Source organism: Delphinapterus leucas, chromosome 5 (genome assembly GCF_059928025.1).
Source record: "Delphinapterus leucas isolate spDelLeu-1000000601 "Yukka" chromosome 5, BTC_Dleu_Yukka2, whole genome shotgun sequence".
Taxonomy (NCBI): domain Eukaryota; kingdom Metazoa; phylum Chordata; class Mammalia; order Artiodactyla; family Monodontidae; genus Delphinapterus; species Delphinapterus leucas.
The window spans coordinates 53,114,042-53,139,065 of NC_143133.1; the positions used below are offsets into that span (position 1 = coordinate 53,114,042).

General features: G+C 36.7%; 1 protein-coding gene across 1 annotated transcript in view; it reads left to right on the plus strand.

Annotated features, from left to right (window-relative positions):
• STIM2 (stromal interaction molecule 2) overlaps positions 1–25,024 on the plus strand; it is a 167,361-nt gene that overhangs the window by 95,550 nt on the left and 46,787 nt on the right. The window contains exon 3 of the mRNA XM_022566409.3: positions 9,838–9,952. Within this exon, the coding sequence (XP_022422117.1) occupies positions 9,838–9,952 (115 nt within the window). The remainder of the gene's footprint in view (positions 1–9,837; positions 9,953–25,024) is intronic.

The following is a 25,024-nucleotide window of genomic DNA, read 5'->3' on the forward strand; positions in this document are numbered from 1 at the left end:
TAATTTTGTTTTTTAATGTATTAGGCATGTAACAGAGCTTCTAGTCAGCATGAAAAAATATGCAAGGTAATCATACTCAGTGAACATAATTTTATTAAGTATCAGATTTATTAAATGTAAGCTTCTCTTTTTTTAAGGATAAATAGACCTTATTTAAAATTTTACCATGGTAGTCCCATAATTTGTTTAATAATTCTCCTAATTATTGGCAGTTTGGGTGTTCTCAAATTTTTATTGTTGGTTAAACGATATTGCAATGAAAGTTCTTGACCTTTTTTATAGTTTTGGGAGTGTTGCTGTAGGATAAATTCTGAAAAGTGGAAATTCTGAGGTAAAAGCAATGAGCATTTAACATTTTAATTGATTTGCTAAAATTATCCTCCAAAAGTGTTGTGCTAGTTTGTACTCCCACAGATGTATGAATGTGCCATTTCCTACACATCCTGTACAGGCTTTGTGTTTTTTTCCACCAGCTTGAGGTATAATTGACTTACAATAAATTGCATATATTTTTCCCATGTAGTTACATTTCCAGCAATCTTTCTTCTGCTTATAGGGCTTGTTTTTTTTTTTTGCGGTACACGGGCCTCTCACTGTTGTGGCCTCTCCTGTCACGGAGCACAGGCTCCAGATGCGCAGGCCCAGCGGCCATGGCCCACGGGCCCAGCCGCTCCGCGGCATGTGGGATCCTCCCAGACCAGGGCACGAACCCGTGTCCCCTGCGTCGGCAGGCGGACTCTCAACCACTGCGCCACCAGGGAAGCCCTGCTTGTAGGGCTTTAAAAACATTTCTAGTGGTACAGGACTTCTTGTCTGAACAAACTCTTCTGGTGTTTGTATATATGAAAAAGTTTTTATTTTGCCTTCATTTTTGAAAGGTGCTTTTGCTAGGTAAGAATTGTAGGTTAACAAGTTGTTTGTTTTTTTTTCCATACTTTAAATATGCTGCTGAAGTATTCCTTGGGTTGTATTGTATATGATGAAAAGTCTGCTGTCCTCCTTTTCTTTCCCCTATACTTAATGTGCCTTTTTTCCCCTCTTCTAGATGCTTTTAAGATACTCTGCTTATCCCTCATTTAAAGCTGTTTGACTGTCATGTGGATTGGTGTAGTTTGTGTCTCTTGTCTTGAGGTTTATTGATCTTATGGAATCTATAGGGTTCATAGTTTCAATAAAATTTGGAAAAATTATAGCCATCATTTCTTCCAATAAGATTTTTTGTCACTCTTTCTTGGTTCCTCAGGGACTCCAATTACACCTGTGTTAGGCTGCTTGAAGTAGACCCACGGCTCATTATCCAGTTTGGATAGTTTTTTTTTTTTTTAAATAGAGTTTTTTGGCTGCGTTGGGTCTTCGTTGCTGCGCGCAGGCTTTCTCTCGTTGTGGCGAGCAGGGGCTACTCTTTGTTACGGTGTGCAGGCTTCTCATCGTGGTGGCTTCTCTTGTTGCAGAGGACAGGCTCTAGACATGCGGGCTTCAGTAGTTGTGGCATGTGGGCTCAGTAGTTGTGTCTCACTGGCTCTAGAGCGCAGGCTCAGTAGTTGTGGCGCACGGGCTTTGTTGCTCTGTGGCGTGTGGGATCTTCCTGGACCAGGGCTTGAACCCGTGTCCCCTGCATTGGCAGGCTGATTCTTAACCACTGTGCCACCAGGAAAGTACCTGGATAGTTTCTAATGCTTATTGTATTTAAGTTTGCTAATATTAGTCTGCCATGTTTAATCTGTCATTAATCTCATTTAGTGTATTTTTCATCTCATTCATTGTAGTTTTCATGTTTAGAATTTTGATTTGGGTCTTTAGAAAAGAACTTTAAACATGTCTCAATTAACATGCTTAATATTTACCCTAACTTAAATATCTAGAATATAATTGCAGTAGTTATTTTAATATGTTTATTAATTCTCTCATCTGTGCCATTTTTGGACTGGTTTTAATTGATTTTTATCCTAATTTGAGGTTGTATTTTTCTGTATCTTTGCATGTCTGGTAATTTTTCAGTGGGTGCCAGACATCGTAGATTTTACCTTGTTGGGTGTGGGTATTCGTAGTTATTCCTATAAATGTTCTTAAGCTTTGTTCTAGGACAGGTTTAAGTTACTTGGGAACAGTTTAATCCCTTTGGCTGGTACTTACAAGCTTTTTAAGCAAGACCAATGTGGAGCTTAGTCTAAGGTTAATATTCCCTAGTACTGAGGCAAAACCCTTTTTAGTATTCTACCTGGTGACACACAAATTACGGTTTTCTACTCTGTCTTGTAGTTATAAGCACCATTCCCCGCCCTGTGAAATCTTCAGGGATTGTTTTCACTAATTCTTTTGCATGTCTTTTTTCTTTGGCTTGCTGTAGCTTCCTTGCATGCATGAGCTGATCGGTAGTCAGCTAAAGACTCAAGGCACTCTTTCTAGATACCCAGGCTTCTCCCTCTGTGCAGCTTTACTCTTCTCTGGTACTTAGTCCTGTATTCTCTACCCTCCCTTAGTCTCCTCAGCCTTTCAGTTCCATCTCTTCAACTCAGGACTGCCAGTCTCTGCCTGGGTTCTCTCTTCCTGCACCTTGTTCTGGAAGTTCTCTCCAGGAACTAATTTAGGGCAGCCATAGGGCATACTTTGTTTGTTTCTTGTCTCTCAGAGATCACTGTAATTTGTTGCCTAGTGTTCAATGTCTTGAAAGCTGGTGTTCCTTACATTTTGTATGGGTTTTCAGTTGTTTTGGGGGAGGATGGTACATCTGGTCTCTATGATTTCATCTGTGGCTGGAAATGTAAGTTCTGACTTACTAAATTTTCACCAAAAAAAACAGAAGGAGATTTTTTGTTTGTTATGTCTTGAATGCTTATCACTACTTAAAGTGAAATTCACATATTTGTGTTAAATTTGAGTGACTTACTTTATATATATTACTGATGTTATGCTGATTGGATATAACTTTAATTTATGTGATCTTACGAGTATTGATCACACACAAATTCATGGATAGCAGAAAGACATGTATGTAGGTATATGGGTGTTCAGAGCTCTGGAATCTGAGACCAAATCCTAATGGTAGGTTTTGTCAGAGGAAACTAAGGCCAAAACTTGACTTTGGTCTATCTCTAGTTGGCACAGTACCTACCTGTTTTAACTCTAGTATATATTTTCACCATATATTTGTAAAGCTGTGCTCTCTTTTTTATCGTTATAACTTTGTGAGATATCTTTTACCTTTTATTTTCCAAATGAGAACACAGAAGGTAAGTCATTTTGACTCTTTTGTGTTCTTTTTAATGACAGTACAGTGCTATTTTCCTTTTTTAAACTAGTAGGCAGACTGATGGAATCATGGGTAATTTTGTTAGAGATTTTTGGGTTATGATCAATAATAATCTTGAAGAATAACCATGATATAGGTCATGCATTGGTTTCTGTAAAACAAATGGCAGGCCGACTTCAGTTGATAAAAACATTGTGTTTTACAAGTTTCTTTGTAAATTAGTTGTTTGACTCTGACCATGGGTCATCTCTCTGTCTATTAACTGGTCCATCAATTGCACCAGTGTCATAAATAATGGTTAAGTTCTACAATTAGCTTAAAAAAGGCTATGGTCTAGCTTAAATGGTGTTGACAGTAATTGTGGAACCAGTTGAACCCTGAGCTGTTCAGAGAACAGGATCCTAAGGAGGTCATCATTGGATTTATTATTTCAGGTAAACTGGGGATTGACTGGTGGTTTTTTGATGTTGGAAGCTCAGGGAATGGGATTAAGGGCTCAAATGGTACTATGGCAACACTACAAGGAGTTACCCTGGTGGGAGGTGGAGCAGAAATGTAAAGTTATGCTTGTATTAAAATGGAGAAACTATCCAAATCAGCCTGAATTTTTCATTAGCATATAATTTAGATGTTTGAATTTAGGATCTGAAGAAAATTTTTTCAGATGTTAAATAATTATACTGTTTTTTTTCATTCTTAACTTTCATGAAAACATATACCAGTTTGCCTGTGTTCTCTTGTGTTTTTGTCATCATCCATCTTAGATGATAAGATCAAGGTTATTAAAACAAGGAATGTGTTAGTATACTAGAAGTAGCTCACACTTTTGAGTGTTTACTATATACCGGGCACTGTTCTTTACACATCATATGAAATAAATTAATTTTCACAACCCTTTGACGTATGACTTTTATTACCATTTTGCTGATGAGAAAACAGGAGCACAGAGCATAAAGTAACTTACTTAAGGTCATTTGACAAATAGTAGATTTGGGATATCTGTGTGGTCTGGAGACTGAGTCTGTGCTCTCAGTCACTGTGCTGTTTGTTTTAACAATTTTGGGATGAAGAGAGAAACATAGGCAGCTCATGCTTAATTGTTAATGTTATCATTTCTGAGAGTTTGGGAATCAGTGAATTTTTACAGAATATCCAGGTTAGGATGATGGTGAAGAACTTACGTTTTAGAATTATTTAGAATTTACTTTCACTATTAGGTCTTCTAAATAGCTATATACAAAATAGAATAAATTGTTAACCCTCTCATTGCCTTAGCTTTTTCATTTTTAAAAGTTGAGATTAACAGTAGTTACCTTTCTTGTTATGCATTCTTTCCCCTCTGAAGCATTATGCTAAGCTATTTTAGTATTATTTTCAAGACAGGAAGACCCTGGAATTGTTTTCAAGGAACGCATCTGCTTTGACTGACTCACGTGTCAGACCTTGGATGATAGGTGTTGTTTTGATGACAGGTGTCCTTTGGGAAAGTCTCTGCTTACATTGTCAGTGAAAAGACTGGTTTTCCTCTCCATCTCTGTGTTACGTATTTTGTTTCAGAATATGTGAAATGGTACTTTAAGAGTATTGCACAATCTTTTCTTCATAAATGTCTAAGTTCCCCAAAATGTGTATTAAACCTACCAGTATAGTTGGGGTGAAACTCATTTATTTAGGCTTTAAACTTCAGCAGTAATAACATTGATATATAAAAACCAATTACTTTGGTTAGAAACATTTTTATTGTCTAATACTTCTGTGCACTATGAACGCATTTTTAATTTAACCTTTTTCATAACCATATGTAATGGGCAATTTTATTTTCCTCACTGTACAGAGGAGAAATATGAGGCTAGAGAGAACGTAAGTAGTGAAGTCAGATTTTGAATACAGTCTGTCGCTTCCAGAGTCTGAGTGCTTAACTGTGATGATAAATCACCTCTCCTGGGTTTTGAGGTCTTAAAATTGTGTATTTAAGAATAACAGAGGAAAGACAGATTTATCATTGTTACATCATGGCAATCAGGACAAGAATTGTATAGCCCAGGCCTCCGGAGTAACTGAGACTGGAAAGTCATTGGGAACCGAGGCAGTTCTGTTGCTGTATCTTTCTGTGTGCTCACTCCTATCTCTTTTATTATTTTCTCTCTCTGCATATTGGCTTCCTCCATTCTCCTCACCACCTGGCCCACCTTGACTGCTCATAAAATGGTACCTTCAACACAAGTGTCTTTACTACCTTAAAAATCCAGAACCTTGGCCAAGTGACGCAGCTTTTCATGATCTGATTTGTAGATCAGAATTTTGAGATAGAATTTTGTCATCCTGGTCAGGCTCTGGATTATTTTCTTCTGGGTCGAGTGTCTGTCCTTTGATCACATAGCTGTGGCGGGGGTGATAGGTTGAGGGAGGGGACACATTCAGGGATCTGCACTAATGTTGGTAGGTAGTTCTCAGGGAAAGAGGTAGAGGCTGAATAGAGTCCCAAAATATGTCTATATTAATATGTATCAGATTTTATTAAGCAGTATCATAAAAATACACAATACAAATATCAATACAAATGCAATAAATAGCATAAAAATAAAACAATAAAAGTAAATATAACAAAATAATGCACAAATACAAAATATAAATACAAATATAAAATGCAAAATAATATATATGTTACAGGCACAAGGAACTGAAATCAGTCTTTCAAAAGGTGACTTCCTGTAAGGTTGTGACAGTCAAGGAAAGACTTATGAACTGTTCTCAATTGAAGGAGACTAAAGGGACTAAATTTAACACATGGTCCTAGATTGAATCCTTTTGCTACAAAGAATATCATTGGGGCAACTGCACATATGGAATGTGTTCTGTGGATTAAATAGTAGGGAATATAGAGTATCAGTGTTAATTTCCTAATTTTTGTGGTCATACCATCACTATATAGGATGACATCATGTTTATAGGAAAACATGCTGAATTATTCAGTGATAATGGGACAACATGCCTGCAACTTATTCCCAAGTGATTCAGCTGGGGGGAAAAAGCTTTTTGTTTATTCTGCAACCTTTGAAAATATTTCAAAATAAAAAGTAAAAAAGAAAAAAAACTGTAACTTCTTTAAACTGGATATGTAATTTCTTTAATGGTACCAGAAGAATTTATATAAAAGAATCCTCTGGGTAAATGTTTTTGAATATTCAATAGTCATTTATTTATTGAGCATTCCTTTATTTGTATTGTCAGTGCAGACTTTCCTGCAGTAGGTTTGCATAATTGGATATGTTTACTAAGGAACTCTACATTGTTTGCTGTACGTTATTTGAAGATTTACTTCATGGGATTTCAGATTCTATTTTCAGATTTCTTAATTCACAGATTTTAATGAATAAGAAGTATTTATAATTTGCTCATGCATTTTCAGTTATTGGTGACTCTTTTTAAAATTTCTCTACTAGCCTCCCCCATTTCTAAAATCTGCAGTTTCCTGTGAAGTTATAAAGTGTGAGCAGTCAGAATTGTCTGCTCCTTTGTAGGATATTGGGAAAATGGTTTAATGGAAGCTAATGGTTTGTATTGTATTTGGTTTAAGTATTTTCCAACTCAGTGTCAACATAAAGTAATTCTAATTATGGTGCTTTCTAGTCATATTTTATGATCAAAATGTTGACGATATATTAGATATAGAGTATACTTTTGTTATATGAATATACTCTTGTTTTATTTTGAGGGTTATATTTTATTTTATTTTATTTATTTATTTTTTTTGTGCTATGCGGGCCTCTCACTGTTGGGGTCTCTCCCGTTGCGGAGCACAGGCTCCGGACGCGCAGGCTCAGCGGCCATGGCTCACGGGCCCAGCCGCTCCGCGGCATGTGGGATCTTCCCAGACTGGGGCACGAACCCGTGTCCCCTGCATCGGCAGGCGGACTCTCAACCACTGCGCCACCAGGGAAGCGCTCGAGGGTCATATTTTAAAACAGAAGTATGTATTAATTTTTGAATGATAATTCCAGAGAAAACATAATTCAGTGTATTTATTCAGTTTACGCTCAACTTTCTTAGGAGTCAGTTCTTTTATAGCAGATGTACTATAGATATCTTTATAAGCTTTTTAAATTGTCTTTTTTATATCTTAATTATTTTGTTAAGCACATATTTTGATAGATATCTATACACTCATTCTAGGCTTTCTAGAGTAATTCAGTAGCTGGAAAGCCACACCTAGTTTATATATGGTAATTAGCTTTATTTTCTGAAATATGTTGATCCTAAAGCCACAGAACTCTACTTCTGGGCTCTTTGTGTTCACGTGGTAAAAAGAATTTCCTAGGACATTGTTTTTTTAATGTGTCACATAAATGAAACAGTTGCCATTTGTTCCAACTGACTGGACCATTTCCAAGACAGGCTTCCTCTCTGCTCTGTCAATCATCATGTTTTTCATTCTAGAATTTCTCTCTAACTCTTGGATCTCTTCCAAGATAGGGGCAGTTTCTGAGCATCTCAGTGGCAGATATTTTCCAGGTATATCTACAGGTTTCAAAAAATGTCAGTCAGAAGAGGAAGAGGGATGGGCAGAAATAGGGAAATAGAAAATGGGAAATAGAAATAGACAGGAGGAGTGGAGGCAGTGAGGCAGGTCCCTTTAAAAATAACTTTAAAAAAGAACATTTAGGGGCTTCCCTGGTGGCGCAGTGGTTGAGAATCTGCCTGCCAGTGCAGGGGACACGGGTTCGAGCGCTGGTCCAGGAAGATCCCACATGCTGCGGAGCAGCGAAGCCCGTGCGCCACAACTGCTGAGCCTGTGCTCTAGAGCCCACGAGCAACAACTACTGAAGCCCGTGCGCCTAGAGCCAGTGCTTCACAACAAGAGAAGCCACCGAAATGAGAAGCCTGTGCACCGCAGCGAAGAGTAACCCCCGGTCGCCGCAACTAGAGAAAGCCAGCGCACAGCAGCGAAGACCCAACACAGCCAAAAATAAATAAATTTTAAAAAAAAGGGGGGGCATTTAGGAAAAAAAAGAGTAAGGCATTGTTTAGAACAATATAATATACAAGTGCTAAAGTGGGCCTTCTAGATTAGTGCTTTCCAGATTACCTCTATGGTGAAGAACCAGATATTTTGTTACCAGTTCATTATGGATAGGACCTACATGGCAAGTAAATTTACCTCATGCTTGGGGTCAGATTCCTTGAAAGCATTGTCTAATTGCTATAAAGGTTTCTAAATTCTGAAATTTCTTCATTTCTGTGTATATTCTACACCAGTGTCAGTTTGCTGATTGACACTAGTCTGCTGACCACATGCAGAGTAGTGGTTTTTCCTAAAACTTTGTTTCTTCATTGGTACCCAAGGTTATTTAGCTTAGAAAAGTGAAATGATTTTCTCTATATTTCTCTACAGCTATTAAAGTTTTCTTTTTTAGTTTCAGTAGAGAACAGCTCTACTCAAAAGTAAAATTTGGTCTTTTGTTTGAGGGTGATGTTCATTGTCAGGATATAAAAGTCAGAAAAATATGCCTCTAGGGTTTGGAGCTCTAAGAGATTTCTACTTTCTGCATTATGGATTTCTGAAATAAGCTTTTGTATGATCTTATAATTTTGGAATCAGAAAAAAAAATTAATAAAGATACCAAATAAAACAATACCAAAGCAAGAAAGATCAGAAATATTGAGGTAGAAAAAGCATAATAATTTATAAAAACTATTAGTTTTATATAATTAGAGTATTGGGTTGATTTGGGGAAAGTGTCAAGAGTTAAAGCCTAAAAGATTGTCAGGGACAAGATTGGGAAATGGTATGTAATTCTTAAAAAGTTAGCTTTTTATTTGCTAGACAGTGAAGGGCAGTTGGAGAATTTTATATAATGAAGCAATACGGAGTAGGTTGGTTTTTAGCAAAGAAAATTTTTAGTGTTTTCTCTCTGTATATACTTTAAAGTAAGATTAATAGAGGATCTACTTCAGTTTTGTAGAATACTTTAGTTCTAAACACTGTAATCATGTCTTTCAACTATAAGTAATGACTTAAAAGGCAGAAGAACAGAAATACGATGCAGTAATTGAGGTTAGTATTTAGTGTGTTCTGAAATACCCCTGTCACTAAGTATTTGGTAAAAATGTATAATAACTGAGGCCGTACATTATGCTGTTGAGTGTAACCAAACTGCTTGGGTTGGAATCTCAGCTCTGACCTTCATTATTTTTTCAACCTTAGGCAAATTACTTAACCTCTTTGGGCCTTGGTTTTCTTATCTATAAAATGGCAATACATAATACTTTCCTTATAGAACTGTCATGAAGTTAAATGACTGTGTGTGTGTGTAGATATGACATATTTATTATATAGTGTGCAATAGGACCTGATAAATAATGAGTTAAATAAGTACTTTTACTGCTGCTGTTGTTGTTATGATTAGAAGACATCTCATTAAATAAATTTTATAAACATTTAAGAATGTGAGTATAAAATACCAAACATGCACCAGTTATGATCAGAAAATTACCAGCTGCTGTATTTCACATTTTACTTTCTTCTGTTTGTAGAGAATAAAATAATGAATTTAAGTATACTTAACTTAGTGTTTTCTCTTTTATAGTTTATCAGAGAAGATATGAAATATAAAGATGCTACTAATAAACACAGCCATCTGCACAGAGAAGACAAGCATATAACTGTTGAGGATTTATGGAAACGATGGAAAACATCAGAAGGTAAGACTGTTTTAGTGATCTGAATCCCTGAGCTGCTTTTCTCAGCTCACTAATTGCATATGATTTACAAACAAATCAAAATAACATTTCTGTGAGGATATTTATATTTTAGTAAATAATTGTTCCATTTTTTATTTTGAAATATGATTTTAATTTTTCTTAGGATTTATTAAAGGTCAGCCTGTTTTCAGATAATTTGATACCTTATACTAGAATAAATAAGGTAACGCATGTCTGAGAGCTTAAAGTTGTAGAGCATTGTTTCATCTGTTAAATGGCATTATTATAAAAGGTTTGTCAAATAAACATGTGGATCCCAAAGTTTAATTTTTTTAAAAATTTATTTAATTAATTTATTTTTGGCTGTGTTGGGTCTTCGTTGCTGTGCGTGGGCTTTTTCTAGTTGCGGCAAGCAGGGGCTACTCTTCGTTGTGGTGTGTGGGCTTCTCACTGTGGTGGTTTCTCTTGTTGTGGAGCACGGGCTCTAGGCGCACGGACTTCAGTAGTTGTGGCATGTGGGCTCAGTAGTTGTGGTGCACGGCTTAGTTGCTCTGTGGCATGTGGGATCTTCCCAGACCAGGGCTCAAACCCGTGTCCTCTGCATTGGCAGGCGGATTCTTAACCATTGTGCCACCAAGGAGGCCCCACCGAAGTTTTTTTTTAATTACGGAGAACAGTTCCTAAAGTCTTTAGAAGGCAAAGTCTTCTGATGATAAAGACTGCGTGATACAGTTGTGTAATTTATATTTTATTCCTTTTTCTACCCTTAAGTCCTCAAGCTGTCTTACGGATAGTAATTTTTTAGGGCAGGAAAAGTGTATGGCCTAAAACCTCAACTTGATCCCCAATTGTAGAAAGCTACATTAAAAAAAAAGTCTGTTAAGTTTTTTTTCTTTTTCTTTTTTTAGTGGCAGTGTCAAACAAAATGTCTTCTTCCTACTGTTTCTATTCTTTTGTCAAAGTCAAGCAATTATATTGTAGCATATATTTTTCTCTGCCAGTTTGAATAGTGAAATGAAATTAAAAAGAATGTGGGACAGATTACCAAGTAGGAGTTATGAAAAAATAACAAAGTTTACTAGACTGTCAGTGGTAACATTTGGAAATGAGAAAATACAGGGAACTGTTCCATCAACTCAGTATTATTATTAATATAGAAGAAGGTTTGCTTGGGAGGGGAGGGATAAATTGGGAAATTGGGATTGACATATACACACTACTATGTATAAAATAGATAACTAATAAGGACCTACTGTATAGCACAGGGAACTCTACTTAGTACTCTGTAATGACCTATATGGGAAAAGAATCCAAAAAAAGAGTGGATATATGTATATGAAAACTGATTCACTTTGCTCTACACGTGAAACTAACGCAACATTGTAAATCAACTATACTTCAATAAACATTTTTTAAAAAAACGGTGTTCTTATGGTTTTGTTTTCACTTTCTAAAAGAGGCATCTGATGAAATACTCCGGGAAGAAGAAAAAGAAAGAAGGAAAAAAATACCACTGACTTTAATGAAAGATACATAGACTTAAAAAAAACCTCTCCATTTCCTTTCCCCATATTATTTTAAAGTAATATGAACTTGGGTAGGAATAGAAATAAATGAGTATAAGTTTCATGGGGGAAAGTGCTAGAATGGTCAAAAACTCAGTAAGACTATTTATATGAGATACCTCAGCAATATGTAGATATTAGTAAGGGACTTGGAGATCCAGTGGAGTCTGTTGCCACTAGTATATTCTAGATTTGGAGTTTGTGGTAAGCTGAATGGAGCCCACAAAACTAACTACGTTTGAATGAAGGAAAAAAAAATATTTGACCACTTCTCACCACCTGTTGTGCTACCACCCTGGTTCAGCCCTCATCCCTTTCCTGGATAATTGTGGTAGCTGCCTGAGGGTCTCCTTCTGTATACTTGTGCTCTTTTGAAATTTGTTCTTCACTTAGCAGAGTAATCTATTTAAGATATAAATCAAATTTGCTCAATACCCTGTAATGGCTCAGAGTAAAAGTTAAAATCTTTACAAAGATCTGTAAGGCTCTACATGATCTGTCCTCTCCTGCAGCCTCCTCTCTTCCGTTTTCTGTCTTTTCCATTTCTCTCACTCAATGTGCTCTGCCCAGATGGAATCCTTGCTGCAGGAATGCAGATGTCCTCCTGGCTAATTCGTTATCTCTTTTTCGGGCTCTTCTCTCCTTGAGGCCTACCCTGACCACTCTATTTAAAATTGCAAATTGCAAACCATGTCCCCCTGCCCCCCTCTTGGTCATTTGGCACCCTTGTTGATCCCTCTTACTTAGCTTCACACTTTCTTTACCCCATGTCAGGAATCAGCTTCTAAGTTATAATATAATTGACTTATTTGTTATGTTTGTCTCCCTTCTGTCCCCTACCCCTGAAAATGTTAGCCTCAGAAAGCGGGGTGGGGGGAGGCCTTTGTCTATTTTGTTTATTACTGTGTCCCAAATTCAAGGGGATTCTGTACTTAAACCCCATTTTGATTTCCCACCCTGGTGAGTTTTGTGGGATCTTTTGTGATTTATGAGAATGTATGTTTGTTTTCAGCTTAAGGTCTTTTCAAGTTAAATAGCTTCTTAAGTCTCTTTTTTCCTAGGCTTTCACCTTAATTTCCACCCCCTAAGATTTTACCATTATGGTGGTGAGGCGATTTCCCCCTAAGCCTTCAAAGAGTTGGCCTAAATTATCTGCTTTATGCTTCCTTTTCTCCAAACCCCAGTCTCTCACATAACCTTCTTAGAGGATTAGGGCTTGGGAGGAAGTATCTTAGGGCTCCTACTAAAACAGCTGCATGGGAGGGAAGAGAGAGGAGTTGAGTGAAATAAACCTCTACTAGAAGCTTTACGGTGACCTGATTGATTTTCTCAGTGTCATTTTTCTCAGTTGATTTTACCATGTCATAGTCTTTTTATTTATTACAGGCTTCATGTAAAAAGGCAGAGCATTGTTGTTAGACCAGTGGTTTTTAAATCATAGCCTGACAAGCCCCGGGTTTCCTGGAGATATCTCAGGGACAGGGATAAATGGGTAGAGTTCTGCTTTTATCTGGTATATTCTGTTTCTGTTTAAGATTTCTCTTGAGAAACAAAAAGTAATTCTTCTGAAAAGGTTTGGAAATTGTTGATAAAGAGATTAGAATGCAATAATATGTAATTTAAGATTGTTTAGTTGAATATGAATATAGGTACATACACACATATATGCACACACATGCATACACACACAAACATACAGTCATACTTTGCCCGTCATTGTTGTGTCTTCAGTGCCTGGAACAGTGCCTTATTTACTTTGATTTTCAGTAAAGATTTGTCTAATGAATTGAATGAATGAGCGTATAGTGCCCCATGAGCATTGCATTCTCAGTAATTCAGTTCATACTTGAGTACAGGCATTTCTGCCATAATGAAATATATGCACTCCTGGAAAACTTACGCTTTGCAAAATTATGAACTTAAAAATTAGAATTTATGGGAAAAATCGGGGTTGGAGCAGACTACTGAAAACCTGTGCAATGTTGTAATCAGAGCACTAACAGTACTAATAAAACTACAGGTAAAAAAGACGTGTTAAATCCCTAATCAGTAAATACTGTAGTAGATATAGGACTTTACCTTAAAAAATAATTAAAGATAACTTATTAAAAGGAGGTATTAGGTAGCGTTGAAGTTGCTAAATTATGGAGACAAGGGCAATGTGCACAAAGATGAGAACTGAGCAACAGCATTTCTAAGAGCCTGTGGCCAGATTGAGCTAAAAGGAAGAAGGAATGGTGAGCAGACATCATGTTCATAGCTTTGTTGTTCTGGTATGGAAGGACTAATGAACTCTCTGATAGGATTATACACAGAAGGTGGTGTTTGTGGTAGGCTGTGAGGGTTGACCAGGAGTTCTGGAAGGGGATAATGAGGTAGACCATAAATGGTAGCCCCCATATAGCTCCTCCTTCAGTTACCTGAAAATTTGCTAGAAATGGAAGTGTAGGTAGCATACTAAAGGAGACGTGTGGACTTTTAAGCTGTACAAATTTAAATCCTGGCTCTTCTGTTTATGAACATTAAGACATTTGGCACATTTAAAAATTCACATGTAAAATGCAATTCTTGTGTGATTTAAATGAGTAGTGTAGTAAAAGTGCCTGGCATAATTCCTGGCAACACTCGATAGGCACTAAGTAAGTGTTGACTTACTTACCTTTGTAATAATGCTGAACGAACTAAAATGTTCAGCTCTATTTAAAGTTTTGTAAGGTTTTTGATTCAGTCTCTTAATATTCATCAATAAAATGAATAGATATATTAGACTACATACTTACCATTGTAGTGTGCAATTCTCTGGTTGGTAAAACGTACCTGAGATCTTTATGGAATATTGTCAGTGGGGAAAAAGTAAAGTTGTGTTCCTCAAAAATTGATACTGATCTCATATAGAAAAATTTCAGCATGACCTGAATGTACTTTTGTGTGTGTGTGTAGAGAATGCTTGGTTAATTTGCACATGGCAACAGTCCAATACAAATGAAAGCTATTTAAAAAACTAGTATTAGATTTCAGACAGATTTTGATAAACTGGATCATTTGTTAAAATTAATGAATGAGCAGTTAAATAGTAGCCAGCTACCTCATGAAGGAAAATATAGATAGAAAATTATTGGTTATGTATAAGATCTAGGGACCATAGTAGATTAAAAAACTGATTAAGTAATGTACTGTTTTTTTTTTGTTTTGTTTTGTTTTTTGCGGTACACGGGCCTCTCACTGTTGTGGCCTCTCCCGTTGCGGAGCACAGGCTCCGGATGCGCAGGCTCAGCGGCCATGGCTCACGGGCCCAGCCGTTCCGCGGCATGTGGGATCTTATCGAACCGGGGCACGAACCCGTGTCCCCTGCATCGGCAGGCGGACTCTCAACCACTGCGCCACCAGGGAAGCCCAGAAATGTAATTTTTTAGTGTACGACACAAGAATAAATCATTGTTTTAATATTTGTCTTTTGCTATTAACATGTAGTGCTTAACCTTTCTGTGTCTTGGTTTTGTCATCTGTTAGGGGTAAAGGTTATCTATTACATCAAAGTGTTGAGGATGACATGAATTTGTACATGTAAAGTGCTTAGACTAGTGCCTACTACATAGCAAGTGCTCAATGACTGTCTGTTGTTACTATTTTTGTAAGGCAGGTGTGAAGGTGGCACATGGTGGGGATGTTGGAGACTAATATTTCTGAGTTGGGAAATAGTAGAAAATAGGGTTAGTTAGACAGGGAGACCAGACTAGTGAGCCTTGATGTTTAAGTCTGATGAACTGCTTTAAGAATGACAAGTAAGATTCCACTGATACACCAGTGCTTACCAAATGATAGTGATTGCCTGGAGGACTGTATTAAGGATGCTTGATCTGTGCCTGGTCTCAATAGCAAAGAAGGATATTACTGTAGAAATTACTGGTTGGCAATATTTACTACGTATGTGGGAGGTGGTGTAGTGTATTTTAACATTTTTATCATCCTTGCACTAAATATTAGGAGATATTACAGCTTCTTGTTTTAGAAAGTCATATAATATGGAAGAGTTATAGGATGATGAATTCACTATAGGCAGGAAAATCAGCTGTGGGTTTAATGTAATGTGGATTTGAGTGGGAAGAATGAAAATACACAGATACTGAAGATACACAGCTGAAGAATATGTTTTCTGTCCTCCACCTGACTGTAGCCTATCATTGGAGAAAGTTCTGTTGACAAGTAATTAAAGGATGTGATACTATCTGTAATCAAGATAGGTAGTAGGCACTGTGGGTTAATAAAAAAAGAAGTATGTTAGTCTGCCTGCAGAAGTCAGGTAAGGCCAGAGGAGTTAGTTGTGTATAAAGGGACATTTACTTTTTTCACCTTTTGTCACCCTTCCCTGGGAAGGACTCTACTGGATTAATAGCTTTCAGGATATTTGTAATTAATATAGCACATTTTAAAAACACAAGGCACTTAATATGCTTCAAATGCTTATGCTGTTTTATTAGCCCAGATGTTTAACAGTTTTCAACTTTTATACAATACTTTTAGTTCTAGGAGAAGCCGTTGTTGGCCATCTATAGAGGTGCTGGGTTTTCATTGTCCACAGAAAGTGGTTTATACAAGGGAAGGCCTGTCCTTGAGGTAGAGCCTGGTTTCAGAATGACAGATGTCATTATTTGCACCACTAACAAAAGTCTTTTGTTGTCAAAGTTTCTTTTATGTAGAGAGTAGTCGACATGAACGTATTGTTCATTTATTCTATCAACCAACATTTAAGTGTATTAACATGGGTTTTTTTCTATAACAGTAGCATAAGTATTACTTGATCAGTTGGTAAATTGATCATTTTGCAAACACTGCTTTATATTAATCAGGATTGATTTTTGTACTTTGTATAAAGTATGTTTTTATTCCTTTTAATCAGATAGCTTTCTTTGTATTATATAATTATCCAAATGAATTCAGAGCACTCGCAATAAATTGCTAATCTTTCTTAATCTTATTCTATGTTAGTATTTCAGTCTTTCTGTACCCTTAATTTCAGATCTCTTCGTCAGGACTGTTTTGGTTTTTATTAGTTTAGTTGTCTTCATTTCTCTCTCTTTCTCCTTCTCTTTTATTGTTGGCACTCTTCCTGTTTTACTTCAGGATACTTGACTTTTGGAGACTTAGGGTCATTGCATGTACTGATTTTCTGGGATTAATTATGACTTTTTAATCTATAGAAGATACTTGACTTTGAGATAGCTAGCTCTGTCTTCCTTTATAGTTCTTTCTTGGTTTTGTTCTGAAATAGAGACCACCTCTCAGAATAGGATGCAGCGACCGACTGCCTATTACATCTCTCTGTACTTTGGGCTTTAGAAAACTTGACAATTTCTATTCTGTGTGGACACATGAATTAGATACATTGTGAGCCTTCATTTTTTCTCAAATAACAAAAACCCAACTTTTATATATTCATCATATGATGACACTTTTCTTATAATTTAAGGAAGTACTATTCTAAAATTGTGAATTTGCCTTATGGTTTTCTGTATTCCTGAATTATTCTACATTTCTCCTCTGCTGTGTTCACAGACTCAAGGGATACCTCAAGTTTGGAGTACAGTAACAGAACCTTCTGCAGAAGGTAAAAGTGAGGGCTGTCCACTTTTCACTGTGATGGACTATCTAGAAAACAATAGGCTTTCTTGAACATCTTATTGTTCTTTCCTCCCTTACCCCACCAACTGGGAACCAGTTCCACATGGATGTGTGTTAAATTTTGCTTTACTAATCCTTGGTTTGGCAAGGGAGTGGGTAGGAGAACTCTGGTTCAAGTTCTGGTTGTTAAAATATATGTTATTGCGGGAGATTCACTATATCAAATTCTGCTTTAGGTGGAACAAATATTTTGTTCCTGCTCTTTTGGATGAAGAACTTGTTCGTTGGTAATAATATTTTCCTCTTCAAAGATGGTCAGTTTTACAAAAATCTTTTCTCAAACAAATTTTATGCTTACTTGGGTCTTTTTTTCAGTTCCACTGAATATTACTTAGCAATTTAGAAGCAACTGTAATAGAAATAATGCAAATTACAATGAAAATAAAGATTTCACAGATACTAGATAACCATTTCGATTTGAATATGACGTATTTCTAAAAATTCATTTCTATAATTCTGAAACATATGTATACATATAATCTGTTATATTACATATATAAATATGTCTCAGAGGGAATGTATGATTAAAACATAGTATAAATCACATAGCGTTTATATTATGTCTTAAAAATCTTTTCACTCTGTGGATGGTTATGTATTCAGATAGGGTACAAAGTACAAATAATGTTTATTGTCTAACTTTCTCATCTGGTTAAGGTGCTCTTAAATAAGAGGTCCTTAATAAGCATTCCTCTGACATTTGGCCAGTCTTCTGTTTCTCTTTAGCTTTGCATCAGTGTGAGTTCTTCCGAGGTGTTGAAAATGGTGGACATTTAGATACTTTTGATTCAAAGTGTTTAAAATCAGCTGCTTACTTAAGTTATTAGTTTAAAACTAAGAGTCTAGATCAGTCTAACAAAATGAAACAGCAAATGTCAGTTGCATTGAAGGAAATTAAGTTTCTATTTCCATCATCAATTTTCTTTCCTTACCAGGTAATAGCTAAAAAAAAAAAAAGTATAAAACAGGTGTTTATCACTAGGAGCTTATGGCTGCTTAAAGGCTATGTTCTAAAACAGAAATAACAATATAGAGTTGTGATTCCCTCATATAAAGGTAACATAGTTAGAGTTATATGAATTAAGAGTTCACTAAGAGAAGGAAAAGGAAAGAGAATAGCCCCTTGGGAATACTGCTAATAAGACAAAAGCAAAGGATTAGCTAATGAAATAAATAATGGCCATGAGAGACATGGGAGGTGAATCAGGGAGGTGCACTTTCTTGCAAGTCTGTAGAGGAGAGTTTTCAGGAAGTGACGGATGGTTGTATAGTTGAGGGCGTAGTCCACCATATTGCAAAGTATCTGCTGAGAGCCCTCATGAAGAATCTTTTTTTAGTTCTCTGTAATAAGAATAGTTGTATTCCTCAGGGGATGATTTGTGACTGATTTTATTTCCTTCTTTGTCTACTTTTTGTAGCTTTTATTAAGGACCTCATTTATATTTTGTGCATGCTTTTAGTTTGATTTTATTTCTCTGGTCCATTAACATCCTTCATGTTTAATTCTCTTTATATTATATGAATCTTTGTAAGTCATTTCTTCTCTCTCTCTGTCTCTCTCACTGGAGGATAGAGAGAGGAGAGATGAAAAGTGGCCAGTAGTGCTAAATAGAGAAATACAATGTATTGGAAAAAAGCCATTAGATATGACAAGAAGAAAATCATTGACCTACAGGATATCACTTTAAACATTGGTATGGGGAATTGACTCACATATACACACGGAATAAATCTTAAAAAAGATTTAAGTGGAAGCAACCCACATGTCCATCAACAAATAAATGGATAAACAAAACGTGGTATACAGTGGAGTATTATTCAGTCTTAAAAAGTAAGGAAATTCTGACATATGTTATGACATGGATGAACCTTGAAGACATTATGCTAAGTGAAATAAGTCAGTCACAAAAAGGCAAATACAGTATGATTCTGCTTATATGAGATACCTAGAGTAGTCAAAATCATAGAGACAGTAGAATAGTGGTTGCCGGGGGCTAGGGGGAGGGGAATGGGGAGTTATTGGTTAATTGGTACAGAGTGCCCATTTTGCAAGATGAAGAGAGTTGTAGAGTTGGATGGTGGTGATGGTTACACAATATGAATACTTAATACCATTGAACTATACACTTAAAAATGGTTAAGATGGTAAATTTTATGTTATGTGTATTTTGCCACAATAAAAAATGATTTGAGAGAATGAGTAGATAGGAAGTAGATATATGGGTAACCCCCTATTTAAGGGGTAGGCAAGAAAATGGAGGAAATTGAATGGTAGTTACAAACAGGTAGTATGATCAAGTAAAGGGTTTTCTTAAGAACTGGTAGATCTGATTATGCTTAAAGAAAAAGGGAAGTACTCTACTGACATTTTAAAAAGTTGAACATTTAAAAAAATTTTCATTTCAGCAAGGATTTTGTTCAAAAAGTACTACCACTATGTATAAGAGTTGGAAGTTGGGATTACATCTTATTACATCTTAATGTAATAAATGTCAGTATTTATTTTCTTTATGGATAATTATGTTGGTTATGGATTGAAAAGATATTGTTAGGTTAATAAAAAATGAATTTAAGCTAAGGCAGGCAAGAAACTAGTTGACAGAATAATTCTTCATTGCTAGATGGCACTATCACTAGCCATTTTCAAATCCTTCGCAGAATTTACTTCTCGTGAAGAACTTGAGTGACAGTTCTTTGCCTTGAACTTTTTGGAAGGGGATAGAGGTGACCTAGGAAAAGGGGAAATGGGAGGGTGAGTAATTAGAAAGGGGAGGCCCAAGAAATTCTTTACCCTTTACATATGCTTATTTGGTTTCTGAATTATATATTGTAAGAATATAGAATTCTAACATCCTTATTTTCCATGTTTTGACCAGTACCAAGTATTTTGTGGCAGAATTTTAATGATAGTGCTACAGCTCTACTACAATGAATAATAATAGGTTTCTGTGTGCTAGCTGCATACCCACTGATCCAGAGCCTGTGACCTTAGCAAAGGTAAGCATATCCCAGATTGCAGTGTGAGATAGTTGAAGATTGATCTGCTTTGGTAGTTGTTTAAATTTCTCTCATCTGTTTTTAATGAGCATGCTCAATTGCATGAATCTGACCATGACTTTACACTGCATTCTCTTTTAGATGTGTTATTGGAAGCTTTTGAAAAAAAAGGGAAGCTTAAGTTTTAAGTTAGTGGATATATGTTTTAGGACTGTGTCTAGACTCTTTGAGTGTTCTTCAGTAATGCCCCAAAAGTAATCACTCTAGTTTCTAATGGAACCTGCACTATATTAAGTACTGGAGGCTGAATTTATCACAAAACTAAACACTTAATAAGTTACTGTGCATAACTGATTGTTCAACATGCTTTGTTGATTGGCTTGAAATTACAGTATACTATGTCTTCTTTTTTTTTTTTTTTTTTTTTTTTACTACAGAGCTTTATTTTAAAGTTTGAGCAGTTTGTATGTCTTAATAAGTCTTTTTGTAGTGGCAGAAGTTAAAGAGAGAGACTCAAATTACTTCAAGTAATGGGATATTTGTTGCAAGGATACTCTGTCATCAATGATTTTATTAATTGCAAGTGACTCACTGGCATTATTCTGGGTTTTGGGGTTAGAGCATTGAGCAAAATAGATATCCTACCTTCATGAAGTTAGAACTCTTTTAGGAAGACAGATAATGAACAAGTCTGCGTGTGTGTGTGTGTGTACATATATACACACAGGACTGCTGGAACAGATTAGTGATATGATACAAGTAAAGCAGGGTAATACATGGTCGGTGACTAGGTAGGGTGGGGGCTATTTAAGTAACGTAGTCAATGAGGAACTTCCCAAAGAAGTGATATTTGATTATAGACCTGAGTGAGGAGAGAGAGTAAGTCACAGGATGGTCTGGATGAAGTATATTCCAGGTTTAGAGATCAGCCAGGCTAAGGCTCTGAGGCTGAAATGACCTCAAAGTATTTAGGGGACTATAGAAGTCTGGTGTAGCTACATGGTCATTAGGAATGGGGAGAGTGGTAGGAGACAAGCAAGATCACTGGGATAGACAGGGGCCAGATCTCATAAGGCCTTGAAGGGCCTAATAAAGAATGTGGGATTTATTTTAGGTATAATGTCAGTATACTTACTGGAAGTCTAGCTCCATTTAAGAGTTTCGAGCTAAGTAAGGATGTGTGGTCTATCTTTTGAAAAGATTATGTAGTTACTGCGTGGATATTAGACTCTGCAGAAAAGAGGCAGGAGTAGAAGCAAAAGGCCTGTTGAGGGTCTTGTGGTGAGCTGGTAGAGGGAGGTAGCAGAGAGGTCTGATTTGAGATATAGTTTGAAGGAATAGCTGGCAGGATTTGCTGTTGGATTAGATTTAGGAAGTTGATCGGGGTGGGGACAGGAATTAAGGACGGTGCCTAGGTTTTATGTATTATCTGTGGTATTAAAATTTCTTGGAGATGGAGGCAATTAGGGGAAAAAGAAGTTGAAACAGGCTCAGTTGGGCCTGATCAATAATGGGAAAAAAAAAAACAAAACGTTGAAAAACATGGAGATCACGATGCAAAGAAATGAAGGACTGAATGCTGAGAGAAGGATCCTGGAAAGAAGAAAGAGAAGACGTGACCAGTGAGGTATGAGGGGAACCGGGAGAATCTAGAGTGCTGAAGTATATGAAGGAAATATTTTAAGAAAGAAGGCATAGTCAGTGTCAGATGCTCCAGAAGTTTGAGTAAGCTCACGACAGAGACCCACCATTGGATCGGCAAAGTAGAGGCTGAGGTTGCTGGTGATCTCGACAAAGCAGTTGCACTGTAGTGGTGGAAGTGAACGTCGGATCGGAGTGGATAAAAGAGGAAGTGCAGACAGTAAATATATTGTTGACTTTTCAAAAGGAGAAGAGAAGTGGGGCTGTGATAACCTGAAGATAAATATGATATGAAGGCAGTTTTTTTTTATTTTTTAAAAGGTGAAAATATATAAAAGTGTGTTTTTTAATGGAATGACCCAGTTGAGAAAAAATTGATGTAGGAGAAAATCAATCTATATTAATTAAAAACTATATTTAACTTAAGGAAAGTGTAGGTATGTAGTCAGGGGCTTAATCTACCCTGGTTATCTGCATTTCTCTGTTTCTTTCTGGATTTTGCTTTTATTTTCTCCTACTGCATTTCCTAGAGGCTAAACTCTGTGGCTGTGGGCAGTTGTAAACTTACCTTTTCCCAGGATCTTGACCAAAGAGAAAGGAGTCTTTCCTGCCTGCTCTAGTTCGAAAAAGTTCAGGAAGTAACTGGCTTAGGTCGTGTGGCAATATTCTCTGATTACTTCCTTTTCTGACCCCCTTTCCCTGGTGATCATGAGTCTTGTCTCAGAAGATGACAGAGAGAAAAGGGGTACCTAGTTGACAAACAGCTATAACAGATTGATGAGCAAGAGAAACTAGACTTTGACAAGAGTAGGTAGAAGAAAAGCTTAAAAGGTTATTCTGGATCCAGAAGTAGGTGTGTGGGGTCTGGCAGCATGGGTCCCAAGATGTAAAATATAGCCACTCCTTCAGAAAATCTGATATGTTCTTGACATTTTCAGGCCAAAGTTTTTGGATTATAAATGGATTTTCTCATATACCTCTTTTTTTCCCCACTCTGAATTTTATGATGAGTATATTATTTCCCAAATATACATGCTTTATTAAATCCCATTTTGGTATTTTAATTAAATGAGCTAATATAACTCTCATCACTGGACACTATATCAGTAAATTTTGCTCTACTTCTGCCCTTTCCAAAATCTTCCTCGTGGGCTTCCCTGGTGGTGCAGTGGTTGGGAGTCCGCCTGCCGATGCAGGGGACACGGGTTCATGCCCTGGTCTGGGAAGATCCCACATGCCGCAGAGCGGCTGGGCCCGTGAGCCATGGCCGCTGGGCCTGCGCGTCTGGAGCCTGTGCTCCGCAACGGGAGAGGCCACAACACTGAGAGGCCCGCGTACCGAAAAAAAAAAAAAAAATCTTCCTCGCTGTTACAAATTTTCACCTCTGCACAGCTCTTTTTACTTTGACAAGGTGAAACCCTGACTTTGTTCACCTAGATCACCAGACATGTCTATACTGTGCAAGAGGAAACATAGGTGTTTTTAAAAGCATCATTGGAGGATCAAAGAAGTGAATTCGAGGAGGCAAAAACTAGGTGCTGTCATTCTGAGTTAGTTTGGAAATCTTGAGGAAGTGATGCCCTCCAGATACATGTTAAGTTTAGGGAATATATGATTCTTGGCACATGACCTAAACACCCCCAAAAGGCAAATAGTATTCATCACACTTAAGTAATATCTAAGAATACCAACTACTGTTCGCAACTACTGGTAACTTTACTATAAAGAGCCTAAGAATGTAGAAGGTTTTTGCAGTGCTGTGTCTTCATGATGTCCTAGAGTTCTTATCTTTTGAGTTACTCATGAATTTTTGCCAAGTGAGGTCTTTTCAGTAGGGAAAAGAACAAATATAACATTAGAGAGTCAATGAATATAAAGTTTCTAAAGGCGTCCAGAGAATTGTCTAGGAAGATATGCTTTTATGAAATTATAAAAAGAGTTATTAAATTGTAAGTAGTTATAGGCAGTACTTTGCTGTTATCAATTCTAGGAAAAGCGCTTTTATGAGATTTAGACTACTATAAGAAATGGAAGTTTTATTTAGTTTACGGTGCTGTCTTCATTTATTTGGCTACCCTGGGTCTTAGTTGCGGCTCATAGGACCTTTTAGTTGCAGCATGCATGCGGGATCCAGTTCCCTGACCAGGGATCGAATCCGGGGCCCCCCGCACTGGGAGCGCGGAGTCTTAACCACTGGACCACCAGGGAAGTACCTTCTATATTTTTTAATGAAAAATTTGGATAATATTTTTTCAGAAATTAATTTGATATTGTGATTGTCTTTCATTTTTCTTAATAGGAAGCAAGGAGCAGAATTCTCTGAAATACCAAATTGGTGTAATATTTTTATTAGTAGCATTTGTGTAGACTGAAGACATGGATAAATTATGAATAGATATGGTATTTGTATTCTGGACTGTAAGAATTTGTTTATTTTGCAAATAAATTGGCTAGGCAGGACTTAGAGGTCACTTCTATGGTTTTTGGTTTGTCAGCACTTCCATTAAAATAGATTATCAGGGCTTCCCTGGTAGCGCAGTGGTTGAGAGTCCGCCTGCTGATGCAGGGGACACGGGTTCATGCCCTGGTCTGGGAAGATCCCACATGCCGCGGAGCGGCTGGGCTCGTGAGCCATGGCCGCTGAGCCTGCGCGTCTGGAGCCTGTGCTCTGCAACGGGAGAGGCCACAACAGTGAGAGGCCTGCGTACCGCAAAAAAACCCAAAAAACAATAAAATAGATAATCATTACTCACTAGAAATAAGAGGACAATTTATAATTTAAGAAGAACTCTGAATTTAATTATTTGGAAATAACTTCTTGTTTTGTCTCCAACACTGTTTCACCAAAGTAAGCAGAATTACTTTCTTCCACATTGACACAGCTGGGGCCTGAAAAAAAAAAAAAAAAAAAAAGTTAAAGCAGGAAAGCGCTTCTGGATCTGGGAAATAAGTCAATTCAAGAGAACAAAGAAATATAACTGGGAATTATTGAATAGACAATTAGAAAAGGCAAAAAAAAAAAAAAGGTTATTTCAACTCCAGCTCTACTTTTACAGTAGTGAAATAGTAAAGTTTAAATGTTTTAGTGTTTTAAACGAATGTAATCATGATGTTCCTAAAAAAAAAAAACTACTTAAATTTCAGGTTATTCCTGAATGCAACCAAAGTTAAGAGAAGAATTGGTCTTCTT